This window comes from Dreissena polymorpha, chromosome 6 (genome assembly GCF_020536995.1).
Source record: "Dreissena polymorpha isolate Duluth1 chromosome 6, UMN_Dpol_1.0, whole genome shotgun sequence".
Taxonomy (NCBI): domain Eukaryota; kingdom Metazoa; phylum Mollusca; class Bivalvia; order Myida; family Dreissenidae; genus Dreissena; species Dreissena polymorpha.
In genome coordinates this window covers 24,898,784-24,922,068 of record NC_068360.1, presented here as the reverse complement: position 1 = coordinate 24,922,068, position 23,285 = coordinate 24,898,784, and the positions used below count along the sequence as shown (strand labels likewise).

General features: G+C 35.8%; 2 protein-coding genes across 2 annotated transcripts; one reads left to right on the top strand and one right to left on the bottom strand.

Moving 5' to 3' along the window:
• The first annotated feature begins 1,720 nt into the window (after positions 1–1,720).
• LOC127834727 (dynein regulatory complex protein 9-like) lies at positions 1,721–13,761 on the top strand. Its single transcript, XM_052360757.1, has 10 exons — positions 1,721–1,832; positions 4,453–4,593; positions 5,052–5,296; positions 6,206–6,334; positions 7,847–7,958; positions 9,176–9,307; positions 9,809–9,898; positions 11,695–11,811; positions 12,658–12,759; positions 13,315–13,761. Exons 2-10 carry the CDS (start codon positions 4,459–4,461, stop codon positions 13,426–13,428), a joined length of 1,176 nt encoding a protein of 391 aa, XP_052216717.1. The 5' UTR covers positions 1,721–1,832; positions 4,453–4,458; the 3' UTR covers positions 13,429–13,761.
• Positions 13,762–19,065: 5,304 nt separating this feature from the next.
• On the bottom strand, positions 19,066–20,442 carry LOC127835523 (sex peptide receptor-like). Its single transcript, XM_052361960.1, has one exon. The coding sequence runs from the start codon at positions 20,440–20,442 to the stop codon at positions 19,066–19,068; it is 1,377 nt and encodes a 458-aa protein (XP_052217920.1).
• Positions 20,443–23,285: the final 2,843 nt, after the last annotated feature.

The following is a 23,285-nucleotide window of genomic DNA, read 5'->3' as shown; positions in this document are numbered from 1 at the left end:
AGTATAAGGGAGGCCACTGCGTAGGAGATTGAGATTTATAGTGCAGATAGAATTGTTTTACGAACGAAATTTGTTTTAGGTTATAAGAAGATTTTATGACATAAAACGGTCTTAGAAAAATTCACTAAAAACGGTGTCAGCAATATTCTTGGAAGAAAACGTTAGAAAAACGTTTCCAAAAAAAAATTGTAAGAATGACCATATACTAAATTAAATAGATATTTCGTCTGATTTTTGATCAGGTAAGGCTTCATAAAGGGTAACCAATCGATGTGGATTTTTGAAATGTGGTATATACCATAAGCATAGGTGCGTAAACGCACCTATGCTAAAAACATCATTTTGAATGAAAAATAATCACATTATAATGAAAAATTAACTTTTCTGAATTTTTTCTTCAGAAAAGTTACTTTTTCGTTATAATATGATTATTTATCATTCAAAATGATGTTTTTACAAATTAATATCATAGCCACACGCTAACCACCTGTGGACCTGACTGGTGAACTAAAATAAATATTAATTCATAAATACCGCCATGCCACTTTACCTAAAAACAAACGGTTTTTTTGTGGGAGTGGGAGTGGGGAGGAAAAGTCGCGTACCTGGGCATCCTTTTTATGATTTTTTGTATACAAAGAACGCACAATATAATACTTCAAAGAATGAATATTAATAATAAATATTTTCTCTACTTTCATAGACAATAAAGATTTTTTTCCAATAATAATGATTTTCGAAAGTAATTCCATTCAACCCAAATATTGGAGCCGCCACCGGGACACCTGCTATTGTTGCAAAGGACGTATATGATCATCTCAGGACTACTTTGGAAATAACGTAACAAATTTAACGGCGTATAGCGACACATTCTCAATGTATCAAAATACGCAATTTTATTTTTTTATGTTTATCATCGTTAATTTTTTGCGTTATAGTTTCTTAACGGCAATTGATTTAAATATTCTTCTAGAAGTTCATTAAAGTGGCGACATCGTGAAACGGATAAAGCTACGTGATTCCCAAAGCGGTGTTATTAAAAGGACCTTATCACAGATTTTGGCATGTATCGAAGTTTGTCAGTGAATGCAGGGACCTTTTGTATAGGTCCCTGGTGAATGCTTTGAATTGATAAATGTAAACATTGGAACAAAATAGCTACAGTAAAAACAAGAATACAATTAAAGAAAGAAAAAAAGTCAGGCTCGAACCACTTATCATTGGAGTTAAGTCTAGCATTTAAACCACTCGGCAATCCGTGCTCGTGCAGTGAGTGATGCATTGTATACTGGATATAAGCAATCTTCGTAATGTCACAAAATATAACGATAATAACAGAACTCTCCAAATTATTCAATCAATTCGCGTTTGTAACGCTTTATAATTTTCAGGGTTTTAAATCGTAAAAAATGCATGTGGATATGTTAGGGAATGGATAATGTTCAGTATCTTTTTCCTCGCAAATATTATACCTACAGCGTAAGTGTGCGCATCTGAAGCTTTTTTCAATTTTGTCAACTTTACAAAACGTGAAAAGGTCTTTAAAAATGCGCTATTATAATAATAATGGTAATGTTGATGTCAAATTAAATCAAAATAACTTTGTTCTTTACCAGCGAAGTTTTCCTCCTCAACAACACTTCCCAGTTCATTTGTATGAAATCAGCGATGTTGCATGACTATAGTGCAATGTAGCCTTTACCTGATCACATACGCGCTTGAAAACAATACGGCATAGCCTCAACAAGCGTTGTGCTGTTTCGGATGAATAACATAACAACAGTAAACAGAAAAATGGTTCATGTCTTTTTTGAATGATTTAACAATCTAGCGTAAGTATTTGTGATAAAATAACTTTCGCATATGTGTGTACCTATGATGTTTTATTGGTAATCATGAACAGTGTAATGCAAACCTTTTAATTCAAGTTAAGCCCTAATCATGGCTTATCGTGTTTAGATTTCAATTTAACAGGTGGTTAAAAAGTTTAAGTTCTATCAATCCTGCAATTGTTAAATAACCATTTCAATTTTGCTTGTTACTTGTTGTTTATTTAAAAATATTATAACACAAAACCATTGTGTGTTCGTTCTGGATAAAGTGACCACTTGGTGTGCTTATATCATACAATTCTTCAATGGCATATGCATTAGACATAATCCATCGATTCTTAGCTTAATTTTCATGTTATGGTGAGCCAACTACACCATTATCATAATTATATGTACAAGAGTTGCGACACCTTAAGGATTTCGCGGGATGGAATATGTGGGGAGATCAAATCAAATTGCAAACCGATTATTTCGAAAAAAAATGCAGGTTTTTTTTTGGATGAAATATTCGGCGTTATTCGGCCCCATTCCCCCATCTTTAGAGCATATATTTTTCCCCCAAATATTTTTAAAATTCCCCTCTCGGAAGTGTTATTCAATTTTAATCAATACCTCATTTAAATACGTCTTTCGTTACGAATTTACTACAATTTTCCTGAACTGCATCCGCGTGTTAACTTTATTTTAGCCTTTACCGCAAACCATACGTAGTTCACTATCACGACTTTCGCTTTACAACATCTACCATAAACCATACGTATTCCAACATGTCGCACAACAACAAAAGCTTCTTTAAAAAAAATGACAAATCTGTTTTAACTTTAAAATAAATTGATATTCTTTTCAAACAAGTACAACTTAAAAGTCAGTCTTCTTCAAATGCCGGCAGTGAAACGCCAGAAACGTCCGGTCAAGAGAGTGTTGAAAGACTGTTTAGTTTGCTCAACCTGCTTTGCACGCCACAGAGAAACAGGCTTGGGGAAGCTACACTGAAGTCCCTGATCAGACTTTGTCTGCACACGGAGAGACTTGGTGAAGAGGAGGTCACCAGAATAATTGATAAATTCGCTGAAAAGCCCAGAAATGTTGAACTTTGAACATGAACATAACATGTTAATGAATAAAAGAGTTTGAATTATGTTTTTCTCCCTCTGTATGGTGAATTATAGTGTTAAAACTTGATTTTGTACTGTTACTAGCTAAGCATAGAAATTTCCCCCTTTTCCCCACTTACGCGCGAATTTTCCCCCTCTCAGGGGACCCGACCCCCTTCCCCCAAAACTGAAAAAAAACACTGAAATGGTACAAAAAAATTAAGTAACAAAAAACAATTGGGTACGAAAAAAAAATTGGGTATGAACAAATTTGGGTACGAAAAAATGGGTACGAATTTTTTTTTGGATACGAACAAAATTTGGGAACGAAAAACACAATTTGGGAATGAAAAAATGGGTACTAAAAAAAATTGGATATGAAAAAAAAATGGGTACGAAACAATTTGGGTACGAAAAAATTTGGGTACGAAAAAAAAATTGGGTACGAACAAATTTGGGTACGAAAAACATTTGGGTACGAAAAAACGTGTACGAAATTTTTTTTGGGTACGAATAAAATTTGGGAACGAAGAACACAATTTGGGAATGAAAAAATGGGTACGAAAAAAATGGGTACGAAACAATTTGGGTACGAACAAATTTGGGTACGAAAAAAAAATGGGTACGAAAAAAAAAATGGGTACGAATTTTTTTTGGGTACGAACAAATTTGGGTACGAAAATCATTTGCATACGAAAAAAATGGGTACAAAAAAAAGAAATTGGGTACGAGAAAAATTGGGTACGAAAAAGAAATTGGGTAGGAAAAAAATGGGTACAAAAAAAAAATTGGGTACGAAATATTTTGAGTACAATTTTTTTTTTTAATCAAATTTAAATTGTCTAGCGCATAAAAAATCTCCTGGGGGTGAATTGTCTTGGGGTTGCTATTAACGCTACATGTTCTTCCGACTAAGCCACGTGTTTATAGCGATTGCGCAATATGTCCAATATACAAAGATATCAGAAAAACTTATTTAAAGTCATATTATCAAAGATGGCCAACATTAAATAAGTTTGATTTATTAATGAAAACATAAAATAACAAAGAAATCATTAATCTTTCAAAATATATATATAATGCAAATTGTTTACGGAACAATTTAGAAACAAATTAATTTATCTATGAATACTATTTTTTCCCAGAATTTGATAAGTAATAATCAATATGAATGTTAAAATGAAACTAATTATGTAGAACAATGTACTCTTTGTCTCATTATTTTATTAACAACTATCATTATCAATGTAAGAAGGACATATCCTATATTATGAATCAGTAAAATATTTGTTAACTTCCTCCATTACATAATTTTTATAATTATTACCTAATTTCATAATAATTATCATCCATGTCGTTACACTTGGGTATTATGTATAATGCATATGGCTAAAAAGCAATTGTATGCAATTGTATGCTTAAGAGCTAATAAATGTTGTTGTTGTTGTTGTTTTCCAACAATATAAAGAACTTGGTATTTAGTCCACTACACAATCGATCTCATTTTCTCTATACATACTTTATAGGTCAGAATGTCAACTGACGTGTCCCTAGGGGGCTCAGATGCGATCCACATCGCCACCGTACTCGAGGACTGTGTGGACCAGCTGTCAGTCCTCGGGAAAATCATGCCTGCATCCTTCGATGGACGACCAGAAGCTTTCAGTGTAAGAAAAATTGTATAGAACATGTATTGGAAAAAATGATTAAAGTCAAAAACATTGCAACTTTAATTTTTTAAGAATAAGTTATAAGCTGAATAAAACAGTTCCGAAACAAGTTCTAGTGTGATGTTATATACATGTAAGGGAATTGGACAAATCAGCAGTTATTAAATATCTTTGTTAAATCTAGTCATTGTAATTTGCTTCATAATTGCGTTGTATTTAAGCTCATAATCATCTTACTTTACGTAAGGTTACCAATTTGCTTACATGTATATTTACTCAAAATAAATCTTTGTAGTTGAAAGCTTGTATTTTATTTGTTCAAGATTCAAGAGCTGATGTTGCTGATGTTTCTTACATTACATAATTGGTTTATGACTTTATTTCTAGAGGATTACTTACACTAATTATTTTCAATTTTGTAATAAACTTCATTATAAAAAATATTTGCATTTCAGATTGTTCACTCCCAAATGAATGAGTTGCTCAGTGGACAGAGGGATCTAGAAACAAGATACCAGTCCATCCTTGCAAAGAAGATTGACCTCAAACACAGTACGCAAAACACTGGCAAGCTCACAGATATGGAAAAGGAAGTATTGGAGATGGGAAAAGACCTGAAAAACAGCACCCATGTGTTTGCGAGGAGTGTCCGACAGAATCCACTGACCGGCGATAATATGGTTAAAATTCAAGATGACCGGTAATTGTATCATATTGAAATCTAAAAAAAAATATGTTTATAAAAATTCCAGACTATAAATTGCAATCATGAGCTGAAGTAGTTACAGGTGCCAGTAATACTTCTTGTAATCATCAGCTAGGTAAATGTTGTTTTTTATATACAGTCTTATTTTAAGAAAAACTTGTAAATTTTTTGGTATTGATTAAATAACTGTGTGTCTGACTATTATGAAATAATCATAAAAATAACTTAATGATTTTTTACTTTACGTGTATTGACAACTTTGGCATGTCTGTTTTAGAACTGTCGTTTTGAATTGATATTTTGCATTTATTTGAAACTCAGATTTGGACTTTAAATGGACCCTGTTACATGAATATGGGTAAAAATCACTTTCTTGAACAGAAAGTTAAAACATTTGGTGTTAAATACAATATGCAAACGCATAAAGTAACTAACCTTCACATGGCTCCTTTAACTTGGCCCTTAATTTGCCTGGTTAGCCTCAGATTGAAGTTCTCACATAATGCAGCATAAGGTTCTATATAACTTCAAAACCAGAAATAACAATTTCATCAGCATCAAATGAAAATAATTAAATGATTAAATAATTATCATAACATAAATAATAATAATTATAATAAAAACAATAAAAAATAACACTTACCGTGACGCATATTGAAGGCTGAGGAACATATTGAGCTAGGTGAAGCCCTGTGGAATAAAAGTGTACACACAAATACTTTGTTTACAACTTAACCCCCTAAGGACTCTTTTTGTCCTTTCATGATATTTTTTGTAACATAATTATTTTCAGTTGTAAAAGATTGCATACTGCTATAAAATATTCAAATTTTATAGCTGCATTAGCTATCAAGACCAAAAGGTAAGTTTTTCAAATTGCTAACATGGTTGTTTGTTTTTCAGGTTATTCTTGGAGGGTGTTATGACGGAGACACTCTCAGAGCTCATTCAGAACTGCACATTCCAGTACCTGGCTCATGCTGTGGACACTCAGAAGGAGAGGAAGGCTCACCTCCAGGAAACCATCCTCAAGTTTGTACCGCAATCCTTTGTGTCATGCATTAATTTTTAGCTCGGCTGTTTTCGGAGAAAACCCAAGGTATTGTCAGCCAGCTTGTCGTGTTGTGTCCGTCGTCGTGTCCGCCGTCTGCGTAGTGCTAAAACCTTAACATTTTGTTAAGGTTTTGAGCATTGGCTCTAAAATCAAAGTGCTTCAACCTACAACTTTGAATCTTCATATGTAGCTGCACCTTGACGAGTTTTACATGCCACACCCTTTTTTGGGTCACTAGGTCAAAGGTCAAGGTTACTGAGACCTTAAAAAAAATAATCTTTCATTTATTAAAAATGCACCCGCAGCCAAGCGTGGCACCCGTTATGCGGTGCTCTTGTTTTAACTATCTGTTTTAGCTAGCTTGCATTGAAAGCCGAAGGCTTATCAATATGATTTTGAGTCTGTTTCCAGGGAAGAACAAGTTCTTGATATCTATCGGGGGGGGGGGGACCTAAAGAAAGCTTCCACAGTAGGGACCCATGACATCCTGGTTGCTAGCCTGACATCAAAGCGTCCTTTTTGATTCATTAGTGTAACACGCTACTAAGTCTCAGTAAAAGTCTGTCGGACCCAGACAAAGCCAGAAAAGCTGCATGAGGTCAAGAAATAATTTGTAGAATAGAGACCATGGTAGGCCATGATACAACATTGATGGTTGACTGGCCAGTAAATTGGAATTTGGGCCAGTAATAGTAACGAGTTTACTAGATGTTTATGCCAATAGTGCTTTTGGGACTTTTGTGGAGACTTAAATGGCATGGATGTTATGCTACCTCCCACCCCCCTTCCCTTTTGAGAAAGCAACATACAGCAGTTGCACAGTCCATGTGCATCTATGAAGCTATCCGACTCTACACATGTCCATCGGAAAAATTCCTGTCTCAGTCATTCATTTGCCATTAATTGATGGATTTATAATAACTTAGCACACATGTAAACCATGAGATGTCAATGGTAAAGATGACACTAACCATTGGTCCTTAACATATGTGCTTGGCAATTCCTTGATTAGTTTTAGAAAACTCCTTTTTACTGTGTTACTCAAAACTGAAACAGCATGTGTGGGATACTTTGATCAAATGTTAGTTTATATTCCTGTAGAAGTTTGTAGAAGAATAAGCATGAGACAGACACTAACACAGTTTACTGCAATTTTAAATTAATAATTAAATTTCATCAGATGATGCAATTATTATAATAAGAGTGTACCAGGAGCTGAAGCACAGCAGTACTGCTTACTGTGGGTATTGCAACTTTCTGTTATCAATTTAACATCATTTCCAATTGAATAATGACTTGTGTTCCAAATGTAGCACTTTTATTACCCCCCGCCAAAGGCGCAGGGATATAGAATTGGTGTTGTCCCTTCCGTCAGACAAAATGTATTTGGCGGGGGATATCAATTCAATGAATTTGCTTGTTTTCATTGAAATTTTTGCATTTCGAATACTTTTATGGTAAAATCCTCACAATTGACTGATGTATCACAGGGAAGAGAATGGGAGGAAAAGAGTTAAGCTGCTTCAGAAGCAACTCACAGACATCAAGAAAGAAAAGGAGAAAGAGATACAAGAAAGAAATGAAATGATTGCTCACCTGAAGGTATTGATACAAAGATACTTTCACATGATTCCAAAATGAGCCATGCTCTGGGGAAACAGGGCATAATGCATATGCGTAAATGGTTGTCCCAGATTAACCCTTTGAGCGCTGGAACCGGATTTTGAAGGCCTTTGCAAACAGTTTGGATCCTGATGAGACACAACAGAACGTGGCGTCTCAACAGGATCCAAAATGTTTGCTATTTTGATAGTATTCTTGGAAAAAAAATCGAAGAAAATGCTAATTTTAGAAATTCAGCAGACGACATTTTAGCAGACGACAAATTTCCCAGCATGCAAAGGGTTAACCTGTAAAGTCTGCAAAAGCTCATCAAGGACACTTTCCACTTAAATGAAAAATGCCATAAAAGTTGGAATTGTAGTACCTGAGAAGCCTGCACAGACTGCACAGGCTATTCTTGGAAGGCACTTAACACACATGCATTATTCCCAGTTTTTCAAGAACGATGCTCAAAATAAAATTAGTGTAAATTGTTTGCTGTAGGTAGTGTATGATTTTTCTTCTGATAATGGTTGTAAGACAGAAAGCAGGAGGCCACCTGCATCCTTACTTTAAAAGCTAAGATCATTTTTAGCTTGGCTGTTTTCGGAGAGAACGCGAGGTATTGTCATAGCCAGCTTGTCGTGTCGTCCGCCGGCGTCGTGCTAAAACCTTGACATTTTGCTCTAAAATCAAAGTAATTCCACCTACAATTTTAAAACTTCATATGTAGATGCACCTTGATGAGCTCTACACGCCACACCCATTTTTGGGTCTCTAGGTCAAAGATCAAGGTCACTGTGACCTCTAAAAAAAAAATAAATCTGACAAGCTTTGGCAGCTGCGCGTGGCACCCGTTCTGCAGTGCTCTTGTTTTAAAAATAACTTGCCCCAAATGATCCCCATGTGATGCACAACCCTTTGTCCTTCAGGTGAAGGTATTGATACGATATATTATTGTTTCATATATTATTTTTGTATTTAAACTTAAGAAAAAATGCTTGTTTTTGTCAATTTATGTTATTTTTCTTAATAATTTCAAGTATTTTCATGTGCTTAGGAAATGCTATATGTGAATACTAAACTATGCTGTGATGCAGGATATTCATTTTCACAAGTATACGGGTGTATCTTTAAGAATAACTTCATCTCACTCTGCATCAGCACGCCACACACAATCAACCACATGAAAGTGAATATAAAATTTTCTAATTCAGGACCAACTTCAAGAGATGAAGGCAAAGACTAACATGGAAGGCAAGTACATCAAGAAGTGTGCAGAGGTCAGCGTGGCGCAGACACAGAAGAAATGCTCCCTGTCAGAGAAAGAACTCAAGGACGAGATCGAGGTATGTGTTTTTGCGTCATGTGATAGGATGAGGTACATGTGTTTGTGTCATGTGACAGGATGAGGTTTGTGTCATGTGACATGATGAAGTATGAGTGTTTGTGTCATGTGACAGGATGAGGTATATGTTTGTGTGTCATGTGACGGGATGAGGTATGTGTGTTTGATTCATGTGACAGGATCGGCACCCACGATTTTTAAGAAACAGTGAAATCTGTTAAATAATAATTATGTTGGGCCTACAGAAATTTAGTGGTTGTACTACAGCTATTACTTTTATTGAAATTTGTTAAATAATTATGATAATATGGTTATATTATTCTTGCTACATCGCATGTTCAGGGTCACCGTCATGAGATTGACGAGGAGATACGATGCAACTCTGAGATTGTATATATATATTTGAAATTTAGTGGTTGTACTACAGCTATTACTTTTATTGAAATTTGTTAAATAATTATGATAATATGGTTATATTATTCTTGCTACATCGCATGTTCAGGGTCACCGTCATGAGATTGACGAGGAGATACGATGCAACTCTGAGATTGTCTCCTTCCTGACAACCCATCACCAAGAACTCACTCGCAAGGTAAGCAACTCTATAAGTAAAGCAACTCCCCAAGTTAGGCAAAGGTAGATTTAATGTCAGGCCCACATGCAGAAAGCTTTCAAAAGTTGTCTCACTGTTGCTTTTTTTAAAGAAATAAGTATCAAAATGGTGACAGTTATGTAATAACACAATACTTATAAAAACAGTTAAATCATCTATTTCTATTGATATTTTTGTAAACTTCACACGTTCTGTTTTCACACTTTCAATTTAAAAAGAATAATACAGAATATAAATTTAGCTTGCTCCAGCAAATTTTGTACACCTTGCTTATTGTTTCAAGTATAATTATTTGCCACAAAATAAGCAAATCCATTTGCTTTGGCTATGAAGTAACCCTGATCTTATTGAGTGATTCAAACAAGTGAGCCCCTTTTGTTGAAATTAGGGTGTTTCTTCACATTTTATTGCTTTACATTTGTGAAACGTCAGGTGACTTATTAAGACTTATTGCATGAATAATGGGATGTTACCATATCAACCTGGATTAAGAAGGGTTGTCATATTGGTCTAGGGGAAGTTATTAATAAAACACTTTCAGAATGGAGATAAGTGTTGCTTTCCCTATGGCAAATTTGTTGGAGGAGTATTTCCATTGTGTCTTTACCAATTATTTCCCATGTTTTTGAAGGTCGATTGCCAATATTTCTTTACCAATTATTTCCAATCTTGCTGCATATGGATATCTGTTATTTCCTATTCAGTTTGCCTTTGCTAACTGCAGGTGGGTTGCCATCGTTTTGTACACTGTCCACTTAACTTTTGCTAACTGCAGATTGCTATTATTTTGTGTAAATTATGAACTATTTTCCGTTTGGCTGCATTTGAATGTCCACATTTTCTTAACCAGCTTATTTCCATGTTGCTGCAGGTTGATATCCATCAACTCTTAACAAACTACTTACCTTGTTTCTGCTGGTGGATCTATATTATTTCTTAACTATTTCCCATTTGCTAGAGGTGGATTTTAGTTATTTCTTAACAAATCATTTCCAGTCCAGTGTTACTGTAGGTGTATTTCAATTTATTACTAACCAATTATTTCCCTTGTTGCTGCATGTAGATTTCCATGATTTCTTATCCGACTTTTACCCATGATTGCTGCAGGTGGATTTTTTTATAAGGATGTTTACCCATGTTTCCTGCAGATGGATTTCCATTATAACCTTAAAAACTTTTACCCATGTTTGCTGCAGGTTGATTTCTGAATGGGTTTTGAATACTTCTTAAACAACTTTTGCCCATGTTTGCTGCCAGTGGATTTCCACTATTTCTTAACCAACTTTTACCCATGCCTGCTGCAGGTTGATTTCCATTAAATCTTAACCAACTAAAACCCATGTTAGCTGCAGGTGGACTTCAGTAATTACCTATATTTACCCATGTTTGCTGCAGCTTGATTTCAATTCTTTACCAATTATTTCCCTTGTTGCTGCAGGTGAATTTCAACCATTTCTAAACCAACTTTTCCCCATGTTTGCTGCAGATGGATTTCGATTATTTCTTAACCAGTCTGTAGACATGTTTGATGAAGATGGATTTCTTCTATTTATTAGCCAATTATTTCTCTTGTTGCTGCAGGTAAATTTTAATCATTTCCTAACCAATGTTTCCCGCTGTTTGCTGCTGGTGTATTTCCATTGTTTCTAAACCAACTTTTACACATGTTTGATGCAGGTGGATTTCTACTATTTATTGTCACATTTTTTCTCTTGTTTCTGCAGGTTTAATTCCATTATTTCTTTACCAATATTTTCCCCCAATGTTTGCTGCAGGTTGATTTCTGGATGAACAAGTACGAGAAGGATGTTGAGGCCAAGCAGCACGAGCTGGACGTGCTCAAGGCATCCAAGGCCAAGGACCTGGAGAAACTTCAAGAGCTCACCAAACTGGTAAAACATGCAGCACTCTCCTTGAACTATATACTATTTGAGGCAGGCCTTTTCCTTGTGTGTGGATAATATGGGGAATATGCATGTTATTTCAATTATTTTTTTCATCAGATCAAAATTGTGGTTTGCTATGAAATACAGAAATAATTGAAAACTGCAAAGATCATCCTGACATAACAAAAAAGTACTTAAGCTAGGCTCAAAAAACTAATTAAGATCCGTTTTTTACTCTGACAACATATACTGGGTAGAAAACCTCTGTTTTGTGTAACAAAGCTGTTGTTATATTTAATATTATACAATAAAAGTTAACAGGCTTTTAGATTTACCTTATTGGAAGTGATGGCTTTGAGTACTGTTCGTAGGATTATATTTACATGCATTTTTGCAATAGTTAATTATTTAGTTCACAGTAATACAACTTGACTGTTTTTTTGATTGTTTTTTTTTTATGTATCTTAATTGACCCTGTATAATGCCCACCCTTATGTAATGTTTATTTGATGACCATAATTGAGCCTGTATAACAATGCCCACCCATGTGTTATGCTTAGTTGTCCACCATAATTTACCCTGTATAATAACCGCCCATATGTCATGCTTATTCATTACCATAATTGACCCTATGAAAAAGGCCTACCCATATGTAATGATTATTTGACTACCATATTGAGCCTTCATAACAATGCTGACCCATGGGTGTAAAATGCTTATTTGATTACCATAATTGACCCTGTATATTGCCCACCCATGTGTAATGCTTATTTGAATATCATTTTCTATAATTTGACTGATGAATTTAACAGGTATGAGGCCACTGTTATCTTTGTGGGGTTGTATTTGCAGTATCGAGAATACGAGCAGGTAGTGGTAGAGGATAGAATTGAGAAAGAGAAAGCCCGCAGAAAGCAGGAACAGGAGGCCATAGAGTTGAAGGCATCTATTAAGGTAGGGGTGCATTATTTGAGTCTTAATCTGGAAAAACGGGGCTTAATGTTTGTTTGAAAGTGTTGTCCAAGATGAGCCAGCAAATTTCGCTAAGGCTTATCAACGATGCCACTTTCTGCTGTTATTGTATTGTTTGTTCAAAGGGAGTCTCTTCATTGATAAAATCAAGTTAAGGCAGAAAGTGTTGTCCTTGATTAGCCTGTGTGGACTGCACAGGCTAATCTGGACGACACTTTACGCACATGCATTAAGCCCGATTTTTACAGAGCAAGGCTTATTTATTTTAGAAACACTTGTTAGCAATCGTCGAATTACCAATTAAGCAATAACTCCGCACTCTTAGTTGCCTTACATTTATATTTATTTCATTACTCTGAAACTCTTTGTTTGTTAGAACATGTGGTGGTGATAAATGGTATATGAGTGGTTGATTTGCTATCTTGATTGACAGATGGCAAGTGGTCAAAATGCTTGACTAAAATGAGTTTTGTGAATTTTTACGAGCCTTATATATCTAAAAAGCATAATTACAATACAATTTGATTATGTTTACAGGTCCAATCGTGGTGGAGAGGAGTTATGGTTCGAAAGGGGTTTGGCCCCTATGCCAAGAAAAAGAAGAAGGGCAAAAAGGGAAAGAAAGGGAAGGGAAAGAAGAAGAAGAAGTAGAAGGCAGAAATTCATTCCTACAAGAACTGTTTGCATTTTATTGGTGGATATGTATTTATATGCATATTTTAATACTTAACAAGCATACATCTAACTTTAAAAGCGAATACAGTGTCCTTTTTAGTGTTGAGTTATTCAATATCTGTTTGTCTTAGCAAATATTATATTTAAAGTATTTATAAACAGTTCAATTTATAAAACAGAGACGGTTTGATTTAATGTTAAATGCTTATTTTCAAAACATGAAATTTTCTTGCTAGTTGGAATGTATGCATTTGGTCACAATATAAATATAGTTTTGTAAAATTTTAAATAAAAAAATAATCTGAGAAATGTTGTTTTTTAGCTCATCTATTTAAAAAAAAAAATGAGCTATTGTCATCACCTTGGCGTCGGCGTCCGGTTAAGTTTTGCGTTTAGGTACACTTTTCTCATAAAGTATCAATGCTATTGCATTCAAACTTGGTACACTTACTTACTATCATGAGGGGACTGGGCAGGCAAAGTTAGATAATTCTGGCTTGCATTTTGACAGAATTATGTGCCCTTTTTATACTTAGAAAATTGAAAATTTTGGTTAAGTTTTGTGTTTAGGTCCATTTTATTCCTTAAGTATCAAAGCTATTGCTTTCATACTTGCAACACTTACTAACTATCATAAGGGGACTGTGCAGGCAAAGTTATGTAACTCTGACTGGCATTTTGACAAAATTATGTGCCCTTTTTATACTTAGAAAATTGAAAATTTGGTTAAGTTTTGTGTTTAGGTCCACTTTTTTCCTAAACTATCAAAGCCATTGCTTTCATACTTGCAACGCTTACTAACTATCGTAAGGGGACTGTGCAGGCAAAGTCATGTAACTCTGACTGGCATTTTGACAGAATTATGTGCCCTTTTTATACTTAGATAATTGAAAATTTGGTTAAGTTTTGTGTTTAGGTCCACTTTTTTCCTAAAGTATCAAAGCCATTGCTTTCATTCTTGCAACACTTACTAACTATTGTAAGTGGACTGTGCAGGCAAAGTTATGTAACTCTGACTGGCATTTTGACAGAATTATGTGCCCTTTTTATACTTAGAAAATTGAAAATTTGGTTAAGTTTTGTGTTTAGGTCCACTTTTTTCCTAAAGTATCAAAGCCATTGCTTTCATACTTGCAACACTTACTAACTATCGTAAGGGGACTGTGCAGGCAAAGTTATGTAACTCTGACTGGCATTTTGACGGAATTATGGGCCCTTTATACTTGAAAATATGATTAAGTTTTGTGTTTTGGTCCACTTAACCCCTAAAGTATCATAGATATTGCTTTCATACTTGGAACACTCGCAAACTATCATAAGGGGACAGTAAAGGACAAGTTGCATAACTCTGGTTGTCATTTTTACGGAATTATGTCCCTTTTTTGACTTAGTAACTTTGAATATATGGTTACATTTTGTGTTTAGATTTTGTATCAAGGCTATTGCTTTTAAACTTTAAATACTTTCATGCTATCATGAGGGTACTGGACCTGGCAAGTTGAATTTTACCTTGACCTTTGAATGACCTTGACTCTCATGGTCAAATTATTAAATTTTGCTAAATTTAATATAACTTCTTTATTTAAGATTAGATTCCATTGATACTTTGACAAAACAACTCTTACCTGAAATACCACAATTGACTCCGTCCAAACCATTCCCCACGCCCCCTAATCCCCCCTCCCCTCCGAATCCCCCCTCAATCCCCCCCATTATTTTTTTTTAATCAAAGATCATCTAATAAATAACCACCACACCCTCACACTATACCCCCCACCCCCACCCCCAAAAAAATGTTTTCCCCCCGGTAGGGTGGCATATAGCAGTTGAACTGTCCGTCAGTGTCAACCAGTCTGTCTGTCCGTCCGAAAAAAACTTTAACATTGGCCATAACTTTTTCACTTTTTAAGATAGCAACTTGATATTTGGCATGCATGGGTATCTCATGGAGCTGCACATTTTGAGTGGTGAAAGGTCAAGGTCATCCTTCAAGGTCAAATGTCAAATTTATGGTGTCTGTCCGACCGAAAACTTTAACATTAGCCATAACTTTTTCAATATTGAAGATAGCAACTTGATATTTGGCATGCATGTGTATCTCATGGAGCTGAACATTTTGAGTGGTGAAAGGTGAAGGTGAAGGTCATCCTTCAAGGTCAAATATCAAATATATGGCGTCTGTCCGTCCGAAAACTTTAACATTTGCCATAACTTTTTTAATATTGAAGCTAGCAATTTGATATTTGGCATGCATGTGTATCTCATGAAGCTGCACATTTTGAGTGGTGGAAGGTCAAGGTCATCTTTCAAGGTCATCCTTCAAGGTAAAAAAATAAAAATAAAATTCAAAGCGGCGTTCTCATGAAGCTGCACATTTTGAGTGGTGGAAGTTCAAGGTCATCCTTCAAGGTCAAGGTCATTCTTCAAGTTCAAAGGTCAAAAAACAAATTAAAAATTTCAAAGCGGCATTATCATGAAGCTGCACATTTTGAGTGGTGGAAGTTCAAGGTCAAGGTGATTCTTCAAGGTAAAAAAGAACAACTTTTTTTTAAAGTAGCGTTCTCATGAAGCAGCACATTTTGAGTGGTGGAAGTTCAAGGTCAAGGTCATCCTTCAAGGTTAAGGTCATCCTTCAAGGTCAAAGGTCAATTTTTTAAATAAAAATTCAAAGCGGCGTTCTCATGAAGCTGCACATTTTGAGTGGTGGAAGTTCAAGGTCAAGGTCATTCTTCAAGGTCAAGGTCATCCTTCAAGGTCAAAGGTAAAGAAATAATAATTTCAAAGCGGCGTTATCATGAAGCTGCACATTTTGAGTGGTGAAAGTTCAAGGTCAAGGTCATCCTTCAAGGTCAAGGTCATCCTTCAAGGTCAAAGGTCCAAAAAATAATATTTCAATGCGGCCTTCTCATAAAGCTGCACATTTTGTTCAAATTGAAGTTCAAGGTCAAGGTCATCCTTCAAAGTCAAAGGTAAAAAACAGACATTACAATTTTTAAAAGCGGCGCAATAGGGGGCATTGTGTTTCTGACAAACACATCTCTTGTTTTTTTTCAAACATGGTTAAAAAACACAAATATTTATTTTTATTATTTTATTTTTGAAATACCGTCCAACCATCCCACCCAAGAATCACCCCCCTCCCCCCCCAAAAAAAATATAATTTTTTTTTTCATTTTTTTGGCATTTTTGGAAGATAATGTAATAAATGACCACACCCCCACACTAAACACCCCTCTCCACTCCACCCGCCCCTCCTATTTGATTGAAATTGAGATAGGTCACCACACCTTTAAAAAAATAGATGAGCGGTCTGCACCCACAAGGCGGTGCTCTTGTTTAAATGGTTTCCATCTTTAATTAACTAGATGCTCTATGAATGTTCGACCAGGAACCTCTGCGACGAGCATTATATTGTCCAATGTCATTTTTTTATTTTATGAACTTTAATCGGAGATGGGGACGGTTTATGTTAGTGGAAGCAATGCAGTAGACATATCAACGTCTAAACTGTCGACTGGATGTGCTATTGGCAGTGACGCAGTAGCCCTGCAGTCAAATCTCAAATAAAGCAAGATGATGCGATATTGCTAAAGAAGCAGTATTCATGCAGTCCCGCATACAATATATTAACGGGATGCCCATTTTGGATCGGACTAATTACGCAGTCCATAGTCTAATATACCGACAGAATGTAATCGATGCCTTATTGCTAAGGACGCATTACTTAGTCCTACGTGTAAAAATATGGACGGGATGCCTTATTGTCAGGGATGCTGTAATCCCGCCACCTCGAGGTTGTACCAAGCATAAGGGGGCGACACAACCTATGACAGGTGGAGCTTGGCTGACGACGTCTACGTTCAGCAGTTTATACTGTATCATCACATCGTGTAATATATCGGCGAGATTCCTTATCGTCGGGGACGCAGTAGTCAGGATACATATAGACAGGAAATCTTATTGTCACGGACGCAGTAACATATTTGCGGGATGCCTTATTGCCAGGGACGAAGTAGTAAGTTCTTCGAGCAATACTTTTACGGAATGCATTATTGCAAGGGACTCTGTATTCAGTCATACTTGTTATATATCGGCGGGATGCCTAATTTCCAGAGACGCAGTAATCAGTTCTACGAATTATATATCGGCCTGATACCTTATTTCCGGGATGCAATATTCAGTTCTACAAGTTACATATCGGCGGAATGCCTTATTTCCAGGGACGCAGTATTCAGTTTTACGTGTTAGATATCGGCGGGATGCCTTATTTCCAGGGACGCAGTATTCAGTTCTACGTTTTATATCTTTGCGGCTTTGGCGGGATGCCTTATTGTCAATGACTCATGACGCAGTACAGACAAAATAACATATATCAATTACTACCAGTATAGTCATTTAAAAAGATAATAACAAATTAAAACGAAAACATCATTAATAAGAACATCAAGCAAAGGACGGTGGCTATTGCAATAAACAATAATTACAACGAAAATGATTAACTACACAATGTTATTTATCTTATTTTTATTTTACAAAACATGTATTATAAAATCTGTCCATATATAGTATCAAATTATACATGTAATTATAAAAGTGTGTTATTTGATCGCTCTATACAAAATACAACACAGGTAGACGGACATAAATGTCTTCCCGGACATTTGCCCAGTCGATAGATATGCAAAGACGGACAATTGCCAACCCTTGCATACGCCACCCAACTGCTTTTCCACATCGGACTCCGACTGTCATTTTTCGGACAGGTTTGATTAGTTTTACTGTTTTATTAGTGATACTTTTTTTATCTTACTATGAACGTGTTATTAATAGAAACGTTAACTATTCAAATAACGTTATTTTCAACGATCTCTTTTCGGGGTTCTTAAATAAGTTTGTGGATTGAAGAGGTGAATCCATAGAAAACCTCATACATTTTAGAAATGATGGAAAGTATGTCATTACAGTTATTCTTTATGATACAGGATCCAGAAACTATGGAGAAAATGAGCTCAAAACTGACAAAAACAACGGTATATTATTTATAAAAGCACACCAAAACTTGAAGCAAGAATTACTTATACTCATTTAGCAGCTTTTGAAATTCGGCTTTAAAATAGAGTCATAAAGTAAAAAAAACACATTATGTTATAAAAATAGTGTTCATTAAAGCTAATACTAGTAGTCAGTTAGAAACGTGGACAGCCACATTCTCTGATAGCATATTTTAGTGTAGCTACTCAACAACGTCTTAGAAACGACCTGTCGGTGTCAACCAAACTGTTATGATATATCATACAATTTAGATTGTTAAAAAAGTCCTAAACATCTGTAGTTCTCTATGACCGATTCAAATCCTGCATGCGATGTTTTTGGCAAGACTACAATCGAGACCGTTTTGCCAAGGTAGAAGCTGGGTAGCCAACCGGCCATACATTCTCTAGCAGAGTTGTCGTTCGCGCCTTAACATACATGTAAATGTAATGAACCGCAGTGTAAGAGAGTGCCGGCCATAGCAGAGCTTTGACGTAATTTGCTAACCGTCGTCTCTTTCCGCCCGTGGACAAAAGCCCTTACCACTAGACAATTGGAGAGTCAGTACATGTCAACCATTGTTTACACAAAAACATCGTCGAAATGCTCGTTGTAGTCTTCCTTAGACGGTTGTTTGCAGTAGGCAGGTAAGATTCTTTGGTCATCAATAGGCCTCAGCAATATCTTTTCATTGACAGCGGTTATGTTGTCCGACGTAGTCGAGTGGATGCTTGTTAGCGATAAGAGTACCTGTAAGCGTTTTGGGTAATCCGATGTATTGATGGTCCGCTGGTACGTATTACAATGTTGACGTCGCTTGACGCAGTCACGTGTAAAACATCTGAACGTGAACGCGTGAATGAGTGCTCGGCGAAAGTCGCCCATCATCATGCAGTAGATCCAAAAGTTTGCATGAAAGCTGACAAGCATCGCGATCTCATATGCGCTGAACATAATGTGGTGTGTCTTTAATTCAAGCTTTGCAAGCTCAAGACTGTGAATATTAATCAGAACAAACAGCGTGTATATCCCGTAGGGGATCTCTGGCACGAGGAAGCAGACAACAATCAACGCTGTCGTAAAGGTAATTATTCTGTCCCTTGAGCTTCGTATCTTCTTGGCCTTGTGCGATATATTGGGGGAGGCCTGTCGCTGTGCCTTATGCAGGCTCATGAGTGTCTGAATCGTCAATCCTATCAGTAAGAATACTGGGAGAAAGTGTTGAAAAATAACGCAAATCCAAAGATACAAGCAGACATCTTTGCAAGGATGATCTGTCCTCCATTCACAATTATGGTCGTGGGTGTACTTGTGAGTAATTGCATTGATCAGCTTGTAAATATGCATCAGAAATGACAGCATGTATGTAATGATTATTGTTACAAATGTCTTCCAGAAGGTGCAAATGTTACCTGATTTCAATGGATGACAAACGCAGAGGTAACGTTGGATTCCCAAGAAGACAGTCTGCCATATGGATGCTGTATGAAACGCCATTGAGATATAGAGTTTCAAGACCATGTACGTATTGCATGCTACCGCCGATAATATATCATTGCCTGGAATGTATACGTTGAACGAGTTCGGAAGTAACGCAATTCCGGTAATCGTCTGAGAGAAGGCGATGCTCACAAACAGCAAATTAGTTGACTTGCCGCGTCCTTTACCCGACATAAAATAGCTCACGATAAATATATTTGCAAGCGCCACCACTAGTACGATGATAGGTCGAACGCGTCCTAGGGTAATGATCTCGAAGTCATACAGATTCAAATAGTATTCGTCATCATATACATGGTTATAATCACTATATGTCTGGTCGTTTTCGTTGCGTTCAGCCACTGTGTCATTATATTCATTGCCATTAGCGTAATCACTTGTTGTGTAGTTGTACTCGTCAACCACAGACACCATGGTAGCCTCGTGATCATCAAAGGACAGCCCAGAATCGTTGATCATCGCATGTAAATTATAAACCGCGGTACAATCCAAACAGTTAAACGATACGATATTCCCAATAGAAGACTCCGAAAGCGATTCGTTCGTTTCGTACAATAATGTTCTTCGTCCACAGCTTGTATGATAATTACATTTGTAACTGTGTATATTCCCGAAAATACCACAAGATTACATTTCTTTCACGAAAACATGTTGCTGAACGTGTTGCATCGAGTCTGAACAATAGCCGCATCTCTTCGAGTAGACAAAAGCAAGCAATTACTATTGCACAAACACTTCCTAAGCGTTATCATATCATCAACCACTTAAATAGTTTAGCGGAAATTATAATATTGAACGGAAGGGTGCACTTAGTGTGGCATATTTGTGTGTGGTATGTATGATTTTAAATGCACTAATTTATATTATGAAATACAATACCAAATGCGATCGAATATGTATATATACACGAGTATAGAAAAATACATAGTCAAAGAACACGATAATAAAGCTTGATAAATTGAGACGCAGCCGCATTTCAAAGAGATAAATAAGACCACTCGTTTAAGATTCAATGTAATATTAAATATAACAAGCAAATTCGTTGAATTGATATCCCCCGCCAATATGCTTCTGGACACAAAAGTGTTATATTTGACTTTAAAAAAGCATTTTTTCAAGATACAAAGGGCCATAACTACGTTATTAACAGATGGTGTACGATGCCATTTGGCCTGCATCATCCTCTTATTGATATACATACCCATACCAAGTTTTAATGAAATCCGCCAAAGAAATTGACCAGTCGCCAAATTATCGATCGCTCCGCCCACATAGTCACGTGGTCTAGTGATTAGAAAACTCCGACAAGCAGATCGCAATTATAGCGGATTACGTGAGGGAACTTTAGAGAGAAATGGCGTAATCGAAATAAATGAGTTAACGGCAGACTGACTATCAGAAACGTTTCTTATACATATTATATAGGGAGTTGATGAAAAATCCGTTGTAAAAATGAGCATTTATTTCATATTGATTTTGAACTTGTATTCAACCGTCTGACAGTGAACCCGGTGGCTATTAATATATAATTTTGAAAATATTTTTATTAAATGCAAATGACATATCCATATCATGATGGGTTTTTTGTTTATTAAAAATGTTTAGATCTTTGTTTTATTGTGTTATTTTTAAAAAAGACATCGATTTTTTTATTAAGATATAAATTAAATTTTGATTGTAACCATAATTTAATACAGGCCTAATTTCGTGGTTTCATTAACAGATAGTCTAATATGCATTTTATTTCATTTATGTTTAATGCGAACCTGTTACATTTCACTATCAAAAAATGAAATGTTGGTATTACGGTGCTGTTCACGAACATTCGAATTGAATACATTTAGCCTATTATGCATTTGCTTATTTATAACAAGATGGCCCTTATATGTTAATTGCAATTTTCACATTTCTCCCCGTATCAATATATGTTGAATTAGAAATGTTGTTGTTGTATTATAAGCCGTACATTTTACACTTGAAGTCGCTTTAAGCTTGCTAAGCCGCGTTAAAATCACCTTTTTTTGTTTTTACTTTAGTTAAAACAATATTTAAGTTAACAATTTATAATGATTTTCCTTGTTTATGATTAACAGAAAATAAATATATAATTGGAAATCATTTAAGTAATTAAATAGTTTTCTTTTCTTGTGTACAGTACCTAACAATGCCTTAATGTTCATTCATTCTGAGATCCACGCAACATACTGTTATTTATTAATCATCGACAATTACGCTGAGATTAATAAGCACGTGTGGCAAATATTATGTTGCCCAAACTGCTTAATAATATTGTGCATCAACCGGTATAACACGTTTTATAGAACACACACCTGGTGTGGTTAAACTATTTATTGTGTTTGTTTTCTCATTACTCGTTCATATGTTCAAGAAATAAAGATAAAATAATAACCTTTTATAAAGTATGTATACATAGCACCTACAATTTTGAATAATGATCGAACAGTAATGATCATGCATTTGATATATAATCTGTGTAAACTCTTAAAAATTACGTCCATTCCATATGTACAACACGCTTTGTTTGTCGGACAAAATGGCGGCCAGATAAGCGTTGCTGAGGGGTGTGTGAAAAATCGATATCTGATTGGCTGATCGAAAAATGTGGGCGGAGCGATCGATACTTTGGCGACTGGTCAATTCCAAGATATGGCTCCGGACACACACAAAAAGCATTTTTTTCAAGATAAAAAATGCCATAACTCCGTTATTTACAGATGGTGTACAATGCCATTTGGCGTGCATCATTCTCTTATCCATTTAAAGTATATACTCATACCAAGTTTCAGTGAAATCCAAGATATGGACGGACGGACGGAAAGACGGACGGAATGAAAGACAGACGGACAACGCCAAAAACAATATCCCACCGCCTATGGCGGGGGATAATAAAACGCAAAAAACTAACTGGAAACTTAGGAAGTTATCATTAATAGATGCTTACACGTGAGAACTCTGACGCGTTAAAGAAAGTCTACGCATTAAACACACACATGCATTTTACCGTGAATGTCAACATGGTACTCTGCCAGTTAGTCTTGATACTGAGAGGGGATGAGCCCGTAACGTATAAAATCTATGGTGGCATGAGGTGACATACACTCCTCCTTTTTGAAATGCACTCCTCTTTTTTCTATCTCGTTCTCACAACATTCTATTGCGAGGGAACGTCATACTTACTCGTGGGAACGAGTTAGCTAAGTCGACTTACTTAGTCGAGGGAACGAGATAGCAAAAAAAGGAGTACAAAACTAAATTAAAGAGGATTGCTTGTAAAAAGAGCG